The sequence below is a fragment of the Pipistrellus hanaki genome (genome assembly GCF_964339955.1).
Source record: "Pipistrellus hanaki genome assembly, chromosome: 4".
NCBI classification, from domain to species: Eukaryota; Metazoa; Chordata; class Mammalia; order Chiroptera; family Vespertilionidae; genus Pipistrellus; species Pipistrellus hanaki.
In genome coordinates this window covers 4,440,648-4,464,848 of record NC_140506.1, presented here as the reverse complement: position 1 = coordinate 4,464,848, position 24,201 = coordinate 4,440,648, and the positions used below count along the sequence as shown (strand labels likewise).

General features: G+C 42.1%; 2 protein-coding genes across 5 annotated transcripts in view; both read left to right on the top strand.

The window, feature by feature from the left end:
• RANBP3L (RAN binding protein 3 like) overlaps positions 1-24,201 on the top strand; it is a 463,124-nt gene that overhangs the window by 25,320 nt on the left and 413,603 nt on the right. The window contains exons 11-14 of one of the 3 annotated variants that reach the window (XM_084881911.1): positions 1,652-1,772; positions 3,858-4,000; positions 7,923-8,112; positions 8,867-9,885. In XM_084881911.1, the coding sequence (XP_084738037.1) occupies positions 1,652-1,772; positions 3,858-4,000; positions 7,923-8,112; positions 8,867-8,910 (498 nt within the window). In that variant the 3' untranslated portion in view covers positions 8,911-9,885. Of the gene's footprint in view, positions 1-1,651; positions 1,812-3,857; positions 4,001-7,922; positions 8,570-8,866; positions 9,886-24,201 lie in introns of those variants that run through there. The other 2 variants (XM_084881910.1, XR_014794854.1) reach the window with 2 other exon arrangements.
• Positions 15,091-24,201, top strand: part of NADK2 (NAD kinase 2, mitochondrial) — a 27,731-nt gene continuing 18,620 nt past the window's right edge. Inside the window, exons 1-4 of one of the 2 annotated variants that reach the window (XM_084881912.1) lie at positions 15,091-15,465; positions 20,722-20,810; positions 21,617-21,705; positions 22,485-22,566. In XM_084881912.1, the coding sequence (XP_084738038.1) occupies positions 15,202-15,465; positions 20,722-20,810; positions 21,617-21,705; positions 22,485-22,566 (524 nt within the window). In that variant the 5' untranslated portion in view covers positions 15,091-15,201. The remainder of the gene's footprint in view (positions 15,466-20,721; positions 20,811-21,616; positions 21,706-22,484; positions 22,567-24,201) is intronic. The other variant, XM_084881913.1, reaches the window with a different exon arrangement.

The following is a 24,201-nucleotide window of genomic DNA, read 5'->3' as shown; positions in this document are numbered from 1 at the left end:
CACTATTTTGTTGGATTCTTACGTTTGTGCATATAAGTTGCAGAAAAACGGGTTATTTGGTTTACAACTATTCACATTAGGAAGCAGACATCTCAGGACCCTTTCTTAATATGACTTCGACCTAAGTTGTACCCTGCTCAACCTGCTTGTCCAATCGGTGCCATTATCATAGGACTTAACATTTTAACTTACACAGAAGGCTTTAAAGTGCTGATAAGATGTATTTATTTTAGTTCAAGAGAGTAAAAGAATTTTGTTTTCCTTTTGGAAGTTTGTAAGTTCTGAATTTCCTATAAATCAGAACTTTCACAGGTGCTTCTACAGTATCACCATCGGGTTTGAATGTGGCGTGGTCTATGTATCAGCCCCGGCAAATGAAGTGTAATTACTATGACTTTATCGTTTTTTCAACAAGGCACGGTTTCCCTTGTTCTGTCTACATCTGCTCTTCCTCCTTTCCTCTTCTCCCCCACAGTGTGCTAATACATTTACTATACCAGTGTGTCCCAAAGCGTAACCTCGGATCAGCTTACCCATAGACTATGGAAGTAGTGGTGCCGGGTGAGACCTGGCCTGCTGTATTGTCAACAAGTCGCCCAGGTGACTCACAAGCACAGTGACTTTGAGAGCCACTGGTATTTTAATTAAAGGGGGATTCTGGTATCACATCTTAGTTCTCATGCTCTATTCTTTAAAATATTTAAAGCGTACAAATATTTCCATAAGTGCTTTACCTTCAAATAAATTACATAGCTCAAATAGCATTAAGTTTACTTTGAAAGTTGGTGTTTATATACAGGGTGGGGCAAAAGTAGGTTTACAGTTCATATGGAAAATAATACAATAATTAATAAGTAATAATATAAGAATAAACTCTATTTCATGTATGTACTCACAACTCTATAAACCTACTTTTACAACATCATGTATTGTTAAGTGAAAAAGCAAGGTACAGAAAGGAGTATGCTATTCTACCATTTACAGAATAAAAAAAGGGGCACATATAATGTATTGTCATATATATATATATTTTTTTCATACTTATATATGAAAGAATTAACAAAATATTAGCAATAATGATTACTGATACAGGAGGTAGAAAGTACAAAGTAAACTAGGTTTGGGGAGGGACTTCTCACTTTGTACATCTTGCTTTTTAAAAAAATCTTTATTGTTGCCGAAACCGGTTTGGCTCAGTGGATAGAGCACCGGCCTGCGGACTAAAAGGTCCTGGGTTCGATTCCAGTCAAGGGCATGTACCTTGGTTATGGGCACATCCCCAGTGGGGGGTGTGCAGGAGGCAGCTGATCAATGGTTCTCTCTCACTGATGTTTTTAACTCTCTATCCCTCTCTCTTTTTCTCTGTAAAAAATCAATAAAACATATTTTAAAAAATAATAAAAAAAATCTTTATTATTGAAAGTATTATATAAGTCCTCCCTTTTCTCCCATCTGCTTGATTTTTGATGTTTGAACTATTCAAAACTTGTATGTTTGTAAAGTTAAATATTTACGTTTAAATACTATTTTAAAACTGATGTGTAAATCATTAACAAAGGTTATTCTGGTAAAAGATCAAACAAATACAAGTATAGGAAGGGATTTGGAGAAACTTTCTATATGTTTGACATTTTGAAATATTGCCCTTCAGATCAACTGCAAGCTTTTTGTGTTCAACAAAACCACCCCGTCCTGGACTGAGAGGGGCCGGGGAGCTCTGAGACTCAATGATACAGCTGGCAGCGACCATGGGGTCTTCCAGTCAAGACTAAGTAAGGGATCCTCTGGGAAGGCAGATGCTATGTCTCAGGGTAAAATCTCCAATCCAGGTGCAGATCATTGTCTGGAGATGTGTCATAAAGTACGTCAAGAAATCAGGCTGTTGAAAACAAGGTTGTTTCCAATGTGCCATAGGAGCTTCCTGGTTAGAGTAGGCTCTTCTGTCAGAGGACACCGATTCCAGTTCTGGCTCCCCCACTGACTAACTGGTGTCCTTAGACAAGTTATTTAACCACTCTGCCTAGTGGTGTCTTTTTAAAAGGGGGATAATTGCCCCGGCCAGGTAGCTCAGCTGGTAAGACTGGTGTCCCCATACATCAAGGTTGCAGGTTTGATCCTTGGTCAAGGCACATAGAAGAAGCAACCAATGAATGAATAAGTGGAACAACCAATTGATATTTCTTGTTTTCTTGTTCTCTCTCTCTCCCTCCCTCTCCCTCTCTCCTTCTCTCTCCCTCTTTCTCTCTCTCAAAATCAATAAATGAAAATGTAATAGTCCATAACTTGATTGTGAGAATTCAGTGAGATAATGCATGTAAAGTACCCATGAAGGAGCCCACCACATACCTAAATTGCAATCCATTATTATTTAAAGGAATATGATACAAATTATTTAAAAAGTGAAAATAGTTTTCTTAAAAAAAGAATATTTGCCCTAAAATTTACAATGCCATTCATAGCATGGTGTGTGGGTTGGGATGAAGGGTCAGTATCCGAGGAAATAAAGGTGTGTGGTTATTGAATCCTGGAGACAGAGTGATGGTTGGAATCTGGAGTCAGTCACACTGACAGACTCAGGAGGGTTTTGGCATCTGAGAGGCACACTGGTCCTCATTCAGAGGCCCAGACTTAAAGTGAGCCCACACGGAGATGTGTGTAGGGGGGACAGGTTTGGTTGACTGGTTGATACTAGCCAGTAAGAGCTGTGGAGGAGCCCACAGATTGAAGTTGGATCTAAGTGTATGCATGTTTGTTGAGTTTCAGATATCAAGCTCAACAAATGGGTAAGGAATAGAATTCAGACTAAGAGAATAGAAACAGTGTCTTCAGTTCTGTAATTGGCAAACAGGTTTCTAAGTATTATTCCCAAAGCAGGTGCTGGTTGTTTTTCTACTTTGGTTTCATTTCACTCCTTCCACCGCCTGCCAAAAGAACAACAAAACAATCTTTTTTTTAAAAAAAGAATACAGGACATACAAGTTCATTATAGAAGACAGAAAATATGGGTCAACAGAAAGAAAGAATATCACTAATAGGTCTGTCTTTCTGTGATAGCTTCTGTTTACAATGCATATTCTTCTAGACTTTGTTCCTATCTACATAAATGTATACATATATTGAAAAAGGTGTGTTTCATGGTGTTTATATTGCTTTGCAACTGGATTTCTTCTTGTTTACATACTATATACCATGATCACTTTTCTACGTCAATAATTCTCTTTTCAGTCTTTTTCAAAAAACATATATATATATATATATATATATATATATATATATATATATATATATATTTCAGAGAGGAAGGAGAGGAAAGGAGATAGAAACATTGATGAAAGAGAATGATGATGAGAGAGAATGATTGAGAGAGAATCTTTGATTGGCTACCTCTTGCATGCTCCACTGAGAATGGAGTCTGCAACCTGGGCAGGTGAATCAAACTGTGACTTCCTGGTTCACAGGTCCAAGCTCAATCACCGAGCCACGCCATCTGGGCTCTTAAGTTCATAATACCTTGAATAGTTGAGCCCATCATTTATTTAACTCATTCTATTTTTTAATTTCATTTCAGTTTTCTCTATTTTAAACAATTTTGGGGTAAATTCTTCAGAACACTAGGTCCTCAAAGGAGTTCTAAAATTTTAATCATTTTTAATATTATAGTAAAAATATATAATTCCAGCATTTTAACAAAAAAAAATTCTTTAACATAATAAAGTTCAATTTGAAAACCAGGTTATAAACTTAATATGAAAATACAATCTGAAAAATTATTATAAGATTTACTTTGCTTTCAACTTGGGGAATTCCCCTGGAAATCAACTCTTCTGTGGTCTGATGTATTCACCTTCCTGTTTTAGTTATGCGCAATCAAGGGAGCCTGAGGCTGATTCTCAATAGCAAACTCTGGACTCAAATGGAGATTCAAAGAGCAAACCACCGAAATTTACGAATAACAGCTACTGATTTAGAAGACTATAGCATCAAAGTGTTTTTAATTCAGGTAAGTAATAAAGTTTAATGTTAGAGGATTACCCACCCTACTGTTTTTATAGATCTCTGCAATTACTCATTTGTGTTGTATGTGTTTTTCCATTTTATTTTATTTTATTTTATTTTATTTACTTACTTATTTTTAAACATATTTTATTGATTTTTTAACAGAGAGGAAGGGAGAGGGATAGAGGGATAAAGAGTTAGAAACATCAATGAGAGAGAAACATCCATCAGTTGCCTCCTGCACATTCCCTACTGGGGATGTGCCTGCAACCAAGGTACATGCCCTTGACCAGAAACGAATCTGGGACCCTTTAGTTCGCAGGCCAATGCTCTATCCACTGAGCCAAACCAGTTAGGGCTTTTTCCCATTTTGTGTAACCTGTACCATTGGCAAAAAAATCAGCCGTTCACTCTGGTTGTTTACAGTCTAATTTAAGACCTACATTTTACATGGAATTTAGAAATTAACACATAAATCTAGAGTAATCAACTGGTAGCTGTCCCAAGATATTTTTATTGATATAAGCTATTGAACCTCTATATTTTTCTTTACCATTGAAATTACCTCAACAATCTTACTAAGTTACAAAGGGACTATTGTCAAGAAGCTAGCAAAATCCACAGCCTGATGCTCATAGTGAATGCTGAAATGGAGAAGGCTTTGAGATCACAGCAAAGGAATAGGGAGAAATGGAAAAACACAGGGCTAGCGAGTTAGCCATTCCAACAGCAAATTCCAGCTCTGGACATGAGTCAGTCTCCAAGGTAACAGGATGGAGCACAGCTTCAGCTCTTTTCTTGCAAAAGGAATGCGTGACCTTAACTAGAAGATTTCCAGGCACAAGAGAGAGAGAGCTGGCAGGAATCAGGCCAGAAAAAAGGCTGGGTCTCCCTCTGGGCTGGGACCCAGGAGAAAGCTGAGGACCCAGTGACTCAGGCAGAAGCAGCAGTACAAGTGGCTTGGCTTCCACAGACCAATGGAAGAAACGTTGGCAAGTGACCATTGGTGAAAAACCAAAGGTTTTTTTTAATGAACAGTTAGTACAATGTTAGGCGATAGTGATGTGGAGTGCTAAGATGTAGAGTAAATGATGCCCAGCCCTGTTCACATGGAGGGAGATGCCACTCTGCCAGGCCCGGTCACGGCTTTGAATGCTCCAAGCAGCCGGCCTGAGACTGACAACTAGGATTGGATTCTGCTGCTCAGCACTGAGCTCATGCTGTCTTTTCAAATCGTAGGATATACATTTTAGAGATAAACAAACAAAATGCAAGTAAAAATCCCTCCAAATTCCACTCCCAGAAATGGTCACTATTAATACTTGGTTTGGTTTTACCCTGTATTTTAATATATAAACATATATACACACATATATAATACACTAGAGGCCTGAAGCACAAAATTTGTGCAAGAGGCTCGGCCCTCGCAGCCCCTCACAGCCCTGGCTTCGTCCAGACAGTCATTCTGCTGTTTGGTCTAATTAGCATATTAGCTCTTTATCATATAGGATATGTGCCATACTGTACATACTGTACGACCGACCTTCAGGCAAGTTATCTAGCCTCCCTTAACCTGATTTTACTCACCTGATAAATGAAGATAATAATAATATACTTCATAAAATGGGTGAGATTAGATAGCTAATATTTGATTGTAAAATATATACATATAACCTTCTTTTCACTTATCAATGAAAATGAGTGTTTTTGTGACATTAAATAGTTCATTCTTCAAAAATTATTTTAACAGGCGAAAAGAATTCTATTGTATTATATTATGCATCCTAATTTATTCCATTAATTCTACTTTGTTAAATACTTAGGTAATTTATTATAGGTTTCATTATTATAAACTAGAGGCCTGGTGCATTTCATGCACAGGTGGGGGTCCCTCAGCCTGCTCGGCAATTGGGCTAATTGGGGCCATCTCCCCCAGTCCAGGGGGAGGGGCTATGGGAGGTTGGTCGGCCACAGGAGGTTGGCTGTGGTAGCACACTCATTACCAGGGGGCCAGCTCTTACATTAAGCATCTGCCCCTTGGTGGTCAGTGTATGTCATAGCTACAAATCTTAACGGTTGCTTAAGCTTTTATATACAAAGATTTCTTTAAAAAAAAATAAAAAAAATATATATATATATATATATATATATATATAAAATATATATGTAAAAAATCAATTATATATATATATATATATATATATATATATATATATATATATATATATATATATTATTGATTTTTTACAGAGAGGAAGGGAGAGGGATAGAGCTAGAAAGTGATTATTGATGAGAGAGAAACATCGACCAGCTGCCTCCTGCATACCTCCCACCGGGGATGTGCCCGCAACCAAGGTACATGCCCTTGACTGGAATCGAACCTTTCAGTCCGAAGGCCGACACTCTATCCACTGAGCCAAACCTGTTTGGCTACATAGATTCTTTAAGGAGGCTGCAGGAAACTGTATATACAGATTCTTTAAGGAGGCTGCAGGAAACTGTATATACATGTTAATTTTCTTGGGAACAAGTTTTGACTTGTGTTGACAAATTTCTCTCCAGAAAGACTGAACAGTTTTCATTCTCACCAGCATTTTTTATGGTACTTCCTCAGAGTTATAATTTTTTTAAACATTGCAAATTTGTTATTCAAAAATATATCATGTTGTTTTATTTTTAACTTTGGAATTTCTTAAATGAAAACATCTGAATGAATTTGTCCAAGGAAATAGATATATTGGCTAGTGAAAGTCATTACGAATTTAATGTAAGAATGTCAAGGAAGCAGAATAGCATTTATATTTCAATTACAAATACTCTCAATATTTATTATTAATTAGCTTACTAAAGAAAATTACACCTTTGCACATGATCTAAAACAATTAAAGTAGTCAAGTTAACAAATATTTAACAACTACTCTATCAAGTACAATATGAGAACCAACAATATTTTATTGCATTTATATTTAAATTTTTCCACCCAAAAGTATTTAAGGCAACTTAAATACATGCATATGAAAAAAAATACTTTAAAACCCTTCTCCCAAGAGTTGGCATATAGTTGGTTCAACCCTCATTTCTGAGTTTTAAAATGTTTGGTAACTGTCTGAAAGGTTAGTAAAGAGAAAAAAACGTCCCAGATTTTCTTTGAAATTGTGAAAAGATACAAATATATAAACTACTGTCATGTTGCCTTAAAGAACACTGAGTTAGATGACAAAAACCTGGGATTCAAGTGCCAGACAGTTTGTCAACTAGCTGTGTTGACAAGTCATTGCACCTTTCTGAGCTGTCCTCTCCTCACCTGTCAAAGGGAGAGGGGAGTGAGAGTATGTTGAACACCTGAGCTAAATAACCACAGTTTTATTGTAAAAAATGGGGAACAACAGAATAACAATAACTGTTATACAAATGGTATTGTTACTCTCCTTTTGACCTTTATTGCAGCCATAAAAAGAGCACAGAAAAGTACTGAGAACAAGTGCTTCTGAAGGGTTTTGGGAACAATACATAGACTGCTCTAGTGAGCTCTGCTCCTCCACAGAGCTCTGCGGCTCGCAGGGGGTGTCCACGCACAGTGTGTAAAGGAATGAAGTCTCCCCTCGTGCCCCCACCCCCAATTCTACGATTTCCTACAGGGTAAAATATTGGAGGAAGGATGGTCTTCACAAAGTTAACTTCAAATAGAAATTTCCAGCCACAAAATATCATCCACTCCATTTAAAATGCACAAACTGGGCCTCTTACAAAACTCTCTGCCTTAGGATTCAGTTTGGTTCAAGATAAATGGACTTTTTGCCCATTAGTGTTTATAGGGTTGTTTACATTCTAGATTTATGCCAGGTAGTTCCTTCCCTGTTAACAGTGAAAGATTAAAAATCCTTAAAATGTGTTCTGTTCTTAACCCCGGAATTTCCCCCCTACAGGCCAGTGCCAAAGACACAGAATCTCTGTTTGCAGCCATACATCACCGTCTTGTTGCTCTTCGAAGCTTTGAGAACCAGAAAGATGTCAGTCAAGCTGAGAGCCAGGCAGAAGCAGCCCTCCCACAACTAAACTGTGACAGCTGTGACGAGGAAGAGGATGGTTTTACTCAAGGCACTAAAAATAGATCAGGTAAAGGACTTTCCTTCTGGTAGGTCAGTGGTTTGAGAAAGAAACATCAAGCACCATCCTAATGTATGAACTGATTTTTAAAAAGTGGAACTTACTGATTCGTTTACAGTGGGTCAGGATGAGAGCCCTTGCTGTTTGGACCAGGAGTGGGTTTGAAAATCTGTCTTCTAAATGGGCCTTCATTGGGATTTTACCCAACCCAGCCTCATCATGATGCTGCCTATCATCCTATCTAATAAGAGAAATATGCAAATTGACACTACCTCTGCTACACCCACAAGCCATGTCCACCAGCCAATCAGGAGCGAGTATGCAGATTAACCAAACAAATAAGGCAGCAGCCATGGAGCTAGAGCAAGCAGGAGGCTTGGGTTGCTCCCAGCGATGGAGGAAGCCAAGCTTCCCACCCATGCTGGCCAGCCCTGGTCTCTGCTCAAGGCTACAAAGTTTCAATTATGTGGCCAGCCTGCAAATAGTCAACAGCTCCTCACCCAGGCTGGACAGGCACCCCAGCGGGGACCCCCACGCTGAAAGAGGTGTGACCAGTCTGAAAACAGCCCTCAGCCCCTCACCCAGGCTAACCATACCCCCATGGCCCGATCCCTGTAAATGGGCAGTCGAACATCCCTCAAGGAGTCCCAGATTGGAGAGGGTACAGGCTGGGCTGAGGGACACTCTCCCCCTGCCCCCATGCACGAATTTCATGCACCGGGCCTCTAGTTGTATAATATAATATTTTAAATTTATGTCATAGATCCTTCTGGGTGGACCCACCGACAGTCAGTTGTCTGTTCATGAGTGCCACCTACCATAACATGATGACATCTACACAAAGATTGGTCATCAATGGAAAATCGAAGTCAGTGGTCAGTAAACTCATTAGTCAACAGAGCCAAATATCCACAGTACAACCATTGAAATTTCTTTTGAGAGCCAAATTTTTTAAACTTAAACTTCTTCTAATGTCACTTCTTCAAAATAGACTCATTTAGGCAGTGGTATTTTGTGGAAGAGCCACACTGAAGGGGCCAAAGAGCCGCATGTGGCTCTCGAGCCACAGTTTGCCAACCACTGTACTAAGCCATCCTAACTAAATGAGAAGATCCTATTCATCCCTTGAAGAGTTTTAATAGAGAAGTTCATGAAATATAATTTGTTGCAATTCAAGTTTTTCTCTTATATAGTTTGATAATTCTGAGGTTTTACATTTTGATTATTGTGGAAAAATGACAGAATTTAAGAAATACATGGACTTTAGAAGTTCACAATTTGTCATTTTTTAATAAGTTAACTTAGAATAGAATTTGATAACTAATTTGGACTATTCATCACATTGATGGATATAATAGTTAAAATGATAAATTGCTGGATTTTATAAGTAGCTAAGTAAAATCTTTATTTTTTTCAGTCATGCATTGTGTGGCCATAAAACAAATATTTTATAATATTTCCAGTCATTTCTTTGAAAACCACTCTAACTGCATAAGATTTCATTAAAACATGTTTTTCTTCTGAGACACGTGTATTTTCATTTAGCCTTTGGGTTTCCTAATACTGTAAGATTATGTACTCATGTATTCCTTTAAAGAGAGTATTTGTTCTTAGACGCATATCCACTGTATCTTGTATATTGACTGACAGTCAGCTTCCAATAGTTGTTGAAGAAATGTATTAAATACATTACCTATGTATCAAAAAAGTAGGTATACAAAAACAAATAATTTAACTTGTCCTTTGCTTTATTTATATAATAAATTGTCATTAATACTTGAATAGGTGTGGCTAAATAGAGACCTTTTTAAAACAAATACTGTATATCACATATAGCCAAATGAAATTTTCTTAAAAACTCAACAGTAAAAACACACACACACACACACACACACACAAAAAAAAAAAAAAAAAAAAAAAAAAAAAAAACCAACTCAACAGTAATTTCAACAATCATGCCAGCGAGTTTTGATGTCCCTCTTTAGATTTTTGTTTCAGAGACACTTAGCGCGTTACACCAGAAAATTAGGCTCAATACTTAGAGCTGTATTTCCTTTTCCAATCCAATTTGATCATTCTTTGGCTTAAAAATGACTTTTGATTGTGACCCCTAACAATTCCCTTGTTGGCGGCATCTTCGTCTGCTCCGTCTACCGTAACAAAACACCACACACGGGTCGGCTTAACCAACAGAACTTGGTTATTCCTCACAGTTCTGTAGGCTGGCCCGGGGGTTCATTCTGAGGCTCTTCTCCAGGTTTATGGGGGCCACCCTCTCACTGTGTGCCCCAGTGATCTCTTCTGTGGAGCATGGCAGAGAGAGAGGGAAAGCTGGGGTCTCTCTATAATCTCATCAGACCAGGCCCCCCCCCGGCCCCCCCCTTCCCCCCCCGCCATGCTCTCATCTAACCCTAATTACCTCCCAGAGCCCCATTTCCAAATACATCATGTTGGGAGGTGGAAGGGGTAGAGCTTCAACATATACATTTTGTGAGAACATAAACATTCAGTGTATCTATAACAAGGGAGTAAGAGTTACAATTCCAAAATGATTGCAGTACATGTGTTGATATTTGAAAACTATGAAATTGGAGGAGTTATTGTTTTGCCTAATAAAGAACTGGTGTATAATAGTTTTCAAAAATTAGAAGTTTACCAGGACTTTTTAATTTTTTGCCAATTTAGTGGACATAAAAAGCTATTTCATTATTACCTTAATTTGTATTTTTCTAATTTTTAATAAGGTTCAACATCTTTCAGATATCTATTCCCTGCTTGTGTTTCTTACAAGAAATTCCTGTTCATAATCTTTGCAAAGCTAAGCATATCATTTTCTCCATTTTCTCAGCTTCCTAGCACATATGGGGGGTGGAAGCTGAGTTCCTAAGCATGGATGTAATACTTCCGATGTCTTTTTCCCTGTCTACCTCTCTCGCCTCACCTTCCACTGTTCCTGTCTCCTCCTCTAGGGACTCAGAGTTGCTATTTCATTGCTCCACACCTTTGTGGAATTCCTTTCTCACCCTTGCTCATTCTAGCAAATACTTTCCATTCTTTAAGAGTTGGCTGAGGACATTTCCAGAAAGCTTTCCCTAACTCCTCTTAGGCTAAGTGAAGACCTTCCAGATTCTTATCCAATTCTGTGTATAAACTTTATGCTCCTTTTTTTTTGGGGGGGGGGGGGAGAGAGAGTGAGATACCTTTTATTTACCATTTTATTTACTCTAGTAGGGTGCCTGGCCCATAGCAGGTGGTCAAATATAATTTGATCTCCACTGACATGTGTTGTCTTTGTAAGTTTCAACAGAAAGTTAGAAAAAAGGATCTGAAGCTCATGAGGCAGTCTGCACTAAAGATACTGGTAGTAGCTAAAGTCATATAAGGGGAATGGGGATTAATATTTGCCAAGTGTATACTTTATAATGGGCACATGTTTAGGCATTTGAACTTATATTTACAACTTGACAAGGTAGCTAATATCCTATATAATAAAAGCCTAATATGCTAAGTGTCTAGTTGTCCAATCATCTGTTCAACCAATCAATGTATAATATGCTAATGACATGCTAAGGACACTCAACTGCTCACTATGATGTGCACTGACCACCAGGGGACAGACACTCCAACTGGTAGGTTAGATTGTTGTTGGGGTCCAGCTGATAAGGACTGAGTGAGATGGGCCAGAGCCCTCCCTCTGTCCCTCCCTGGCTGGCCAACCTCCAATGTCCCTCCCCAACCTGATCCTGCGGCATGGCCTGCACTCTCTTGCAATCTGGGACCCCTCAGGGGATGTTGGAGAGCCAGTTTTGGCCAGATCCTGCAGGCCAGGCCAAAGGACCCCACTGATGCATGAATTCATGCACTGGGCCTCTAGTATTTGATAAATGAAAAAGTAGAATTAGAAAGGTTACAGAACTAGTCCCAGGTTGACAAAGCTAATAAATGGTGAATTTGGGGTTTGAACCAAGGTCTTTTTAAATCCAAAGTCCAAGCTCTTTTCATTACACAATACTGGATAAACTCATGCAGAAGAATGCAGAGAGAGAGAAGGGAAGGGATGGATAGATCCTGAAGACAAGTTTAGGAAGAACCAAAAAAAGGGGACAGAGAGATGGGAGGAATACTGCTGTCTTCTATAGGGACACAGAGGATCAGAGAGGGGGCCAGAGACCGGTTTGCTGGAAGCCAAAATAAAAAATTTCAAGAGTAAACGATGAGCATTTCAAATGCTGCATGAAGATCAAGTCATTTCAGGGCTGGAAAAAATATCAAGATGTTATAGATATGAACATGCTTAAATAATAAAGAGGAAAATCCAGTAGAGGGAGAATTTGAGGGGTTAGGAGGGATGGATCCAAGAATACCAGAGAACAAAGGACATCCTGAGAAGATGTCAATGTGGGTAAGTTTGTATGTGGGAATGGGGAGACCCAAATTTTTGAGTTCTTATCTGTGAAACGGGAAGGAAAGAGGTCTGAAATTTCACATGTACAAGACCATAGCCTTGGATCCCAAACTGGTTCTGTGGATTCATTTCTCAGTCAAGTGGATCACTGAAACATCACTATCCGTGTAAGCTTCAAACCCCTGTTATCTGACTTCTTCCTTTTCTTCTTTCCCAATACCTAATGAGTTACAGAATGTTAGAACAGCAACAATTAGAAAAGACCTTGAGGCTGTTAAGTTATACCAATCTACAGAAGTGGGAAGCTATGCTTAAGTTTCTTCTGTAGAATGCTATTAGCACCTGCTGTAAGGCAAAGTTCCTGGCCAGAGGGATCAGCAACTACTAAAAGCAGACATCTACCAGACTCCATGGTGTATCTTCTAGTTTAATATTGTAGAGGGCCGTCTGGGAAGGCACATGGGCATTTTCCTTTAAATTGTCAGCTGAGTCTGAGACAACTGGCAGAGCCCAGGCTCCGATACACATTTTCCCAAGATAGCGGAAAGTGTAATCAGCTTGGCCTTCCTATCAAGCCCAGGTGTCGGCAGGGGCGGGACTAGATATGTAAATCCAAACAAGCAACAGGAATGCTAGTGCCTACTCAAGAATGCAAATGAGCTCTTTTGATCCTAAGTTTTGGTGTTACTTCCTGGTATTGGGGGTATAAAATAAATGCGCCGGGAGGGGTCTTCATTGTCTTCCTGCCTCTTCCCACCTAGCTCCCAGCTTTATGAATCTATTTCTGCCTCTGTCTCTTTCTTTTTTTAATTTCTTAATCCCCAGCTCCTCCACTCATCAAGCTGACTGTTTCCTTTTCTGTGATGGAGATGGACGTGGGAAAGAGAGAAACACCCCCCACATAATAGACTACCTGCCACTCAGTAGGCACCCAGTCAATATCCAGCGAACCCATGAATGAATGTTGGAGGTAGGTGCTAGGTGAAAAGTGAGAGTCACAGATTCACAATCAAGTTGGGCTTGACAGAACCATGGTATCACTGCAGTCCAGCTCCCCCGTTTACAGGTGGGGAATCGGAGCCAGGAAAGATGACAGGTGGGGCATTGGGAGCCAGGAGAGGTGATGTAACCTGCCCAAAGTCCAAACGCCAGTTACTGATAGCGCTAGAACTACAGAGGATCAGAGAGGAGGTCAGAGCAAGTGGACCTAAGGAGCAGGATGGGAAAACACTAGTGTGTGCGCTGCCATTTGAGAAAAACAGGAGCATTTTCTCCCATTTCTCTTACTACTTTCCCAGCCCAGGTCCACCCGAAACTGTTGCCAACAGCACCCAAGTCTCCCCTCTTCCTCCTGCCCTCCGATGTGCTCAACATTGCAAAGCCAGATCGATAGTCATCAAACATTGCTTTCAGGACCCACTTGGCAGTTAAAAGCCTTCAAAGGCTAACCACTACCTATTCATAGAATAAAGTCCAAGTTACTAACATTCTCAACCCTTCGGTCTTGTCCTACTTTTTCAACCTTATCTGGAAATGCTGCATTTGGCCAGACTACTCCACCCATGAACTAACTTTTTCAAAGGCTACCCACCGCTGTCTTCCTTTGAGCTAAGTTTTTTGTTTGGTGGTCAGCAGGGCTGTGACAGAGCCCTAGCTTAGATGGGCTCAACGCTCGGCTGATGCTCTCTTTCAATTCTGAACCAATTCTAAAAAAGGGGCGTTGCATTTTCCTTTTGCACTAGGCCCTACAAATTATGCAGCTGGTCCTGGGAAGGTCTCATCAGGCCCTGGACCAGCCTTGTAAATATCAGGCATGCAACAAGCGTTGGTTGAATGAATAAAAATAAGTCTAGTCCTATGAGGAATAAGGAACAGGTCTACATTTATGTGATTAAAAAAAATAAATTGATTTTAGGGAGAGGGAGAGAAATATCCACGTGAGAAACATCCATAGGCTGCTTCCTGCAGGCACCCCACTGGGGTTCGAGCCTGGAACCTGGATCTGTGCCCTGACCAGGTATCCAACCGTACCTCTTGATGCATGGGACCAACCTCAACCCACTGAGCCACACCGGGCCAGGGCTGTGGCCTAGCCTTACATGCAATTATGAAAAGGGACAGAACCGCTGCAAGATGCCCACCACAAGCCTTCCCAGCAGCCCTTCAAACACCAGCCTGCTGCCCAGGCGGGGTGGCCTACGACCGGTTCCAGCTGGATTCTTCAGGGCAGCTCCAACGCCAAAGGGAATCCCAGCCCTCCCCTGGCCGCAGCCAATCCCCGCAGCTCCTCGTGCGCAGCGCGTTCCGATTGGCTGAGAGAGTTGGCAGGGGCCTAATTGGCTGAGAGAGTTGGCTGGGGCCTGATTGGCCGAGAGAGTTGGCCGGGCGGAGAGCGCCCGCAGGAAAGGGGGCGGGGCGAGAAGCGGCCCGCGGGCGGCCAGGCGGCGTCTGCGCAGGCGCGGGCGGAGTCGCCACCACAAACAAACAAAACCCGCCCCCCGGGCGCCGCGGCTCGGCCCGCCCCCTTTCCCGCGCGTGGGCGCCGCCCCTGCCAATCGCCGCTGCGCCCGCCCCGCCGACGTCCGGCGCGTCCCCCTCCGCGGGCCGCAGGCCGCACTTAACCTCTGGCCGCCGGCGCCCAGCACGGCCGGGGCGCAGCGGCCAGGCGGCGCGCGGCGGACCGGCGGCGGACGATGACGTGCTACCGGGGCTTCCTGCTGGGCGGCTGCCGGCGCGTGGCGGGCGGGCGGCCGGCGCTGCGGGCTCCGGGCGCGGGCGCGGGCGGCCGGCGGCGCCTGGGGCAGGGGCCGGCGGGCGAGCTGGCGGGCTGCGGCCGGCGCCCCGACGGCGGCTTCCGGCCGTCCCGGGTGGTGGTGGTGGCCAAGACCACCCGCTACGAGTTCGAGCAGCAGCGGTACCGCTACGCCGAGCTGTCGGAGGAGGACCTCAAGCACCTGGTGGGTCCCGCCGGCCGGCCCGCTCCCCGCCCAGGCGCCCGGGCGCCGAGCCCGCGCCGCTCGCGCCCCCACTCGCCCTGGGTTCGCTCGTGGGGAGCCCCCCTGTCTCCGGTGGGAGGGGGGTCCCGGTTCGTGCAGAGACCCCACGCGCGGGACGGCCCAGGGAGCCTGCGCTGGGGCCGAGGGGCGCCCGCAGGGGGGGTTTCAGGGGTTCATTTGCACGGCCCACCGCACCCCTTCGTGGGAGCAGCAGCCCCGGGGGCCTGGCGGGGGCCTGAGCTCCGGCCGCTCTGCCGACCCCCTCCCCCCCCCCCCGGCCTCCCCCGGGGGAGCGGGCCCGGCCGCCGGAGGGAGGCGCCGCGGACACACCCCCTGGGCTCGGCGGGCGCCCCGCGCTCAGGCCGGTCCGGGAGCCCCTCCCCGCCGCAGCGGTGGGCAGCCGGGCTCCTGCATTTGTCTTCCGGGCACACGTGTCCGCTGCCGGGAGCGCGGGAGGGAAGGGACCATGGCTGTACGGTAGTGAGCAGAGAGGTCAGGGCAGAGGGCGGCAGACCTGCCGTGCTGGCCCCCCACCACACGGCGGGCCTCCAGAGGCTGTGTCTGGGGTGGGCATGCATTGGTCTGTGTGCAGGGTGAAGGGTGGGCATGCATTGGTCTGTGTGCAGGGTGAATAACCCACCGAGGGAGGACCCTGCACACGTGCGCTCCTTTCGGAACGTGTGGCCCCGGGCTCCCCTGCGCCCGTTTTAGGGAAAGGGGAGTGAGCATGCGTCCGTGAACAGTTTGCCTGCAGACATCTCCATTGCAACTCTCTTAACTGTTGACACTGCAGCGAAGGGCTTTGGGATGAATGGCCTGTCACCCTCATTAGGATTCTGTGCAAGAGGAGACGGCCCGTTCTGAACCTTCAGCAATTTTTTTGGTAATATTTTGTGGAGGTGTCCAAATAAAGTTGTAAGTTAAGCCTTCTAAGCAAAGGCTTAAGTGCTGCGTGCACGCTCAGCAGTCAGGATCCGGACTCTTGGATGAGCTCCCTGAAGAGGGGCTGCGTTCCTCTGCCGGAGTGCGGGTGCAGATTGCGTTTTCTCTCCTCTCCGTGAGGGGCTGAATGGAAAACAGTTGCAGTTAATGGAAAACAGTAGCAATCGGTAGAAACAGTTGCCTCCTCTAAAAGAGGTGATCAGCAAACCGGTGGAGCAGGAGGTTGGAGTTAAGTTGGTGTTAGGGTGTGAGGCAGGGAATACCATCAGAGGCAGGTGCTTCTGTTTTGGGAAAAGGGTATGTCCCCTGGCAGTACTCCGAATTTCACCAGATCTACGGCTTAGAAATGTGAAAACGCCCGAAGAACACCCATAAGTATGTTCTCATACAACTTGGTGGAAACCTCCCACAACAATTTAAAGTAGTATACGTGCCCTAGCCGGTTTGGCTCAGTGGAGGATCCCAGGTTTGATTCCGGTTGTGGGCTTGATCCCCAGTAAGGGGGTGTGCAGGAGGCCGCTGATTGATGATTCTTTCTCATCATTGATGTTTCTCCCTCTCCCTCTCTGAAATAAAGGAATATATTTAAAAAATAAAGTAAAATAGTACACTTGATTGGGATGTTCTGAGTGTGGGGTTGAGGGTTAGGAGTGGAGTAATCAGGCCTAGGTTTTGTGATTAACTTCCTTCTGATGAGTCTTTTGAACTTAGCCTGGCCCCCTGGGTGGAAAGTACTTTCTGTGTAGTGCTGGCAGTTTTCAAAGTGCTGGTACCTGAGTCAGCATGTGAAATAATAGGGTTGGACTAGATTGCCCCCAAGACCCTAAAAAGACCGGCATGTTGAACCTGGTTAGCTTTCCAAGGCCTCAAGAAAGGGGGTGGCATCCGAATTAGATTAATTATTGGACCTCTGACCTAGATTGCCACTTACCGGAACTTTTTTAAATGTAGGCAAATAGGTAAAATCAAACTGCCTAGTGTCCCCACACGGTATCCGGAGAGAAATCTCTAATAGGTAAATATTTGTCTACCACTGGGTAATGCTGTTTGGAATAAGAAAACTTTGAAGTAGAACTTGTGGACTATTGAACACAGTTTTGAAATAGTTGTTTTTATTTCAGTGAAGTATTATTGGGCTAGTTTTCCCATTTCTACGAAGGCCATTATTCAGAATGGACTAGCATTAGGTGGGCCCCAGACCAGAGGTCAGGAGGAAGCCACAGAATACTAGACGGGGTGAAGTTGTTCTGAAATGGGATTCTGTATTAGGAATGGGAAAATGATTAATATGTTTTGCTATTTTGTTGGGGGTAAAAGGTATAAGGTCATGTGAATTGGGAATAAAAGAAAGTAGCCAAGTGCTTAGTTGAGTCTTTGAGCACCGTGGCTGCTGTCTGTAGTGTCATGGTAACCGGGATTTGTATCAGAGGCTTCTCTCTTTATGGTGCTGGTGGTTTTGTTGCAAATAGATCTCAGTTAGGTTACTTAGGTTACCTGTAAAAATGCAAAGGGAAGATGAGGGTGGAACACCAGTACAGTTTTATATCTGGAAGCCTCATGGTTTTCTAACTTTGTAGAGACATAAGCATCTAGAGGAAATACTGTTTAGTTAATATAGCATGCAGAAAATAGGTTTACATCCTTCAAATTTTATCAGTGACTCTTTCATACTGGTTACATTGCTTAATTTTTAAGTCTTGCTTTTCCTTTCCCCTAACTGATCAATGACTTTTCCTGTGAGTTGAGGATTTCTAGTGAAGGATTTTCTCTCTACTGGCTAATGACCTTGCAAGGTTTAATTAAACTATTATTATAATTTACATCATGAGATGTAACTGTTAGCAAATGTGGAACTTTTAGTAACAGAGTCCCACAAATTAGACCTTTAGATGAATCAAAGCTGATTGGAAAGGATTTTGGCATCATAAACATATCTTACTGGTCAAAAAAAGAAGGTTTTATTGAAAAATATTTTGATCTATATCAAATAAGAAATGAGCAGTTTCCACTCTCCTCTCCCCCAACTGCAGGTGTTAATCCTAGATGCAACCCCCTTTAATGGTTCTCAGAGTGTTAAAATATATTTTCAAAATGGGATAGATAATTGCATTTGGCAGCCCCTCTATTATAGGATTAAACTGTTCCTAGATATTGTCTGGTTAATAGGTTTGGGACATGTAGTGCCTTGGATTTTGTTTGCCTTACTCTTTTCTGAAAACAATGGTGTAGCATAGGTTTTGTTGCAATTAGACCTCATTGGGCACATAATACTTTTGCCACAGGGTGTGCAGTGAGTATAGGTATGCAATATGTGTATTTGTCAAGTTAAGAATGTGATCTGGAATACTGCCAGAGCCTCTAACGGAAACCCCGCTCCTCTCAATCTCCCGGACTCAGGCACCACGTGATCTATCTGCCATGAACATCTGGCCTCTTCACTCTGCTTAGAACTCCAAAGCTCCCACACCCTGGAGTCAGCTAGGGACTTTGCTAAAGTGAAGATGCCTGGACCTTAGTCTCCCCAGCCCCTCCACATTCTGACTTACTTTGTGGAGGGCTCCCAGACTCTGCCTCTCTGAACCTCACCCTGAAAGCTGCCGACTCAGCATTTTAAAAACTCGCTCTCTGGGATCACACTTGGAGAAACTGCTATAGATAAACCTTCGTGATCTGTGATCATTAGTGTGCCCAGCAAGTCCCTTCCAGAAGTGACTCCTGTCTGTCTGTTAAACTTCATTTCTGATTAATCCTTGTCTTATGTGTGCTTCTAGAAATAATCTATACATGCAAATCAACACAGTGAGACATCTTTTTCTGTATCTCATCTCTGTGTTCAGTGACAACATGTTTAAGCCATTCTGCACCTGTTCTTTTCATTGATTTGAGAGATGAGTGAGTTATAAACATTGATTGGCTGCCTCTCGTAGATGCTACCAACTAGGGATCAAATCTGCAATCTGGGTATGGGCCCTGACCTGGAATCGAACCCACAACCTTTTAGGTTGACACTCTAGCCAACTGAGCCACCCAGCTAAGGCTTTTAAAACTCTTAACTCAGTACTTTCAACAAAAGATTGGGAAGGTAGGTGTTAAAATATTATTAATATAAATCATCCTGGAGTAATACAATTATATTGAATTAAGATTTTTTTATATGCATCTTTCATATTGTATTATAACCTTTTAAAAAAGTTAAAAAAAACATTTTAAAAATTCTATCTAAAATTGGTTTTACTTTATAATCTGTAAGTAATGATTTAAAACAAAAAAAAAATTTAAAATTGCATTTTAGACAGGTACTTAAAACTGATTTTGTATCAAAGAGGCAAGATATAAGGGAATTTGGAAAAGGAAAGAAAATAATAATAGTTTTTTGTTATTGTTAATCCTGAGGATATTTTTCTCCATTGATTTTTTTAGAGAGAGTGGAAGGGAGGGGGAGAGACAGAGAAATATCGATGTGAGAGAGAGACATCTATTGGCTACCTCCCACATGTGCCTCGACCTGGCCCGGGATGGAGCCTTGTAACCCAGATATATGCCCTTGACTGGAATCGAACCTGCGACTCTTCAGTCCTCGGACCGACACTCCAATCGCTGAGTGAAACCGGCCTTGGCTAACCATGCTTTTAATTCTAGCATTTATTCTAGTAGATAAATTTCCTACTTGATTATATGGACTTTTATTGAGGATATTTCTAAACTTCTAACATTTTACTTTATGGATTATTTAGAAGACATGCTTTAAAAGGAGAGTATAAATGGTAAGATAGTAACATAATAGAATGTCACTCTGATGGACTGGGAGAGAGGGTTCTTGAAAGATACATGTCTTTATATCTAAAAGTTACCTGTTCTGAGAGCTAACCAGCCTTTGTTTGGATTAAGGTAAATACCAAATCAGAGTTCATAAATCTAAATACAAGAGAGCTGCACATCCCAATGGAAGAAAGTCAACTGCCTGCTAAAATATTAGTTTATCCTTGATCTTCAGTTAGGCTAACTGAATAAAACACTCAAGCTGTAAAACAGGAAATGGTGAGACCCTATTGACTAGATGATTCGGGAAACTTGACGATGTATTTGGTATTAAAACCAAATTGTCATTTTCCTGTAATCAGACTTCCTGGTTCATTTCAGACTTGTTTCACAGGTGGTCATTAAAATGTGCCTTCACATAAAAACCACATTCTGTTTTCTGTAGGGCTTTTTAAAGAAGTGTAATATGTACTTTGTATCATGTAATGAGACGACACTTGTTTTATTTTCATGTAGCTTGCATTGAAAGGCTCTAGCTACAGTGGACTGCTTGAACGGCATCGTATTCACACCAAAAATGTAGAGCATATTCTAGACAGTTTACGGTAAGTCTGTGATTGGATTTTGGGCGGGCTTTTGTATTCAGGAATTGCAATTTTTCTCTGCCTAGCAGCTAATTATTAGATTTTAAAATAAAGATGGCCATTATAAAATCACTTCAGAAAATTATATTGTGGTTAATGGACCTGATACTATAGTATTTCTAAAGGAAATTTTTAATATACTCTGAAAATTTCCCAGATTTTCAGTTGTAATTTGGTCTGTCTGAGAAATGTCTTTTCTACAAAGGGTTAACTCTGTACACAGCAGGCTTCAACTGTAGGTGTAATGTTTTATTTCTTAAACAAAATACTGGGTTGGTTATATGGGTGTTCACTGTGATATTCTTTGAATGTCTAAAAATAATCCTAGAAACCTGTTAATTTGGGGTAAATTTAGTCAGTGACTGCGTTGGTGTGTATACAGGAGAATCTGTAAGAACATGCAAATTAGAAAGTAGTCACTATTTCAGGGTTTTGCACTCAAATGAGTATTATTTGATTTAAAATAATGACGATTCAGTTTTATAAATTAAAAATGGTCTTTCCTTTGTCAGTAGCTATAAAAGATGTTTTTAAAGAGATTTGGGATCGTCATTAACTTTCAGTTTATTCATATGCTTCATGACTTATAGTTAATGGGCTGTTGCAATTAAAAGAAAATGAAGCTAACCTTACAAAGCTAAACATAAATTTGTTTATAAAACAAAATAGTTTATTTTACATCTTCGTTGTAATGATCTGCCTCTCAGAAAGCATCCTTGTGATGCTATCAGTGGAACTTTTAGGTAACCTTTACTTCTCTATCTCAGGAAGGAGGGCATTGAGGTTCGCCTGGTAAAGAGGAGAGAATACGATGAGGAAACTGTCCAGTGGGCAGACGCCGTCATAGCCGCAGGAGGTAATGCTTTACAGCCGTGCTTCTCCGACCACAGATAAGGCTCTGGGTTTTTAGGGTCTGTCTTACAGAGCATGTCCCTTTTTTAGTGAATGATGATACTTTGAGGTTCCATGCATATATTTGTGTCTTCTCAAGGTGTGTATTTAACTTCAAGTAGGATTCAGAGGATTAGTTGTTACTGTATTTTGATTTAGTTATGCCGATCTTGGGTATAACTAAAAATTAAAGTTGTTTAATAGTTTAATGAGTTTAGATAAATTCCATCCCTCTCTGGCCCCAATTTACATACACTCCCCCGCCCCCCAAGCTTTATTATTAAGTTAGTGAACATTTTTTCTAAAGCTTTAAGTTGACAGCATTTGTTGGAGAGAAAATTCTGAAATTGGACACTTTGTTGGACATATTCTGATTAAAATAATTTGTGAGTTTGGATGATGTTATGAGAGGAAGATAGAGGATCGGCCAATAGAAGTGATCCGGTTAGAGCAGGTTCCAGTGAGGGAGGGCATCTAGTGGGCGGAGGCCAGGGCTGCTGCTAACCATCTTCAATGCAGGACAGCTCCCACGACAAAGAATCACCTGGGTGAAGACGGCAGTCCTGCCATTGCCGGGAAATCCTAAGCTGGAGTGGGAGAGAAGGCGAAGGGACCCTGGGTGGAGAGGAAATGACTGTGACAGTCAGCAGATGGGTTGGCGGCAGTGTGATTGTTAAAAGTGCTGGAGTTCAAATGATGGTAGAAACCAGTTTTACAACAAGTCTGGTCTGTGCTGGCCTTTAGGTGACGGCACAATGCTTCTGGCAGCAAGCAAAGTGCTGGACAGACTTAAACCGGTGATTGGCGTGAACACGGATCCAGAACGGTGAGGAAAAGCCTGTTTTTGTTTGGATTCTTTTTTAGTGTAATACAAAAAACATTTATGTTTTCTTTGCATAGTATCTGTGTATGATAAGTCTTAACTTTTGGAAGCTCCTCCTAATTGTCTGTACGCTGGTCACATTGCTGGGTGTGCTGCTGCAAGGAGTGATGAGTTAACGTTCCATCTTCTGTCTTTTCTAACGTTCTTGCTGACATTCCTGCTTATGCTTCCACTGATTTTTCTGGTGACTTCATTGACTTAGTGAATAGACCAAATTCTATTTGCATTTTTTTCCTTCTTTCCTCAGCTTCGTTGACATTCACCCTCATTCTGTTCCAGCTGCCCACAGCCATGGTTAGACCTGGGCTTTATAATCATCTAGAATTTTCCCATCTCTCAAGTCTGCCCTTTGACTTGTACTGAGTTGATCCTCTCTTATTTCCTTCACTTTATTCTCCCTTATTCATTTTCTTGACAAATTTCTTAATTATTTTGCATTGTTATCTTTCTACTTAATCCTAGGTCAGTTTTTATCACCTCTATTCCTGTATCACCACAGTTGAGACCACACTTGGGCTAGGTGGCCCAAATTTACTTTCCATTTGTAGTTTCTAACACTTAGAACTGGACTCTCTGTTGTTGGATAAACTTCCTATTTGGCCCAAGTCATCCCTCTTCCCCAATTCCCGTGGCAGCTCCTTCAAGAATGGCTCTTCAACCTCGTGTCCTCCCTGCTCTCCTTCAACACACCCTTCCCTTCTCTCACAAAGGAACTGGAAGTCACTGGATAAGAATTCAGCTTTTCTCATGCGTAAAAATATCTTGTTCTGTTCCCTTTTTTCTTCTCTCCCTTCACACACGATTTCCTTTTAGGCTAAACACTTAAGACTCCCATCTTTCAAGAAATTTTAATAAATTCCTTACCCTGTGTCACACTCTTGGTTATTCCTTTTGGCTTTCTTCTATCTCAAAGCTGGGTACCTCCACTTTCTTACTTCACAGTTACTTTCTAAACCTCAATCTTCTCTGGATTCGCCCCAACCAGTCCATTGCTGTTGCCTTTGCCTCACAAAGCGGCGATACCTGGTTAGCGAACCCACTGGACATTTAGCTCTTGTTTTACTTGATTTCCGGGAAATTTCTGTGCTAACCGCCCCCTTGTTACATCTGTGCGTCTTTGGTATTATGATACCCCCTTCTTTCTCCCTCTATGGCTGCGTCTTCTCTCTATCTCCTGATGGATCTTATTGTTTGGTCACTGCTTATATACTGGTGTTTTCACATACCATCCTCTGGGCTATACTGCCTCTAGAATAACTGATTAATATCTGTGGTTTTAACTTAGATCCTGGTGACTTGAAAATCTTTATATCCAACATTGACTGTTTCCATTCTTACTCTTACTTATATTTCTTCTCCCCGCTGCAGCCAGAGCGATCATTTTATGAAAGTTTGATACTGTTTTGTGACTTCTCTGCTCAGAATCTTATGGTGATTGCCATTAACCCAGAATAAAATCTAAATCTTTACTAAACTGGGTGACCAACTCACCCTGTTTTGTCAGGGCCTGTTTGTAAAGGCTGTTCTTAATGCACATGTAACGTCTGAGCGTCTGCTAACACCATGGGTGGAGGCTCA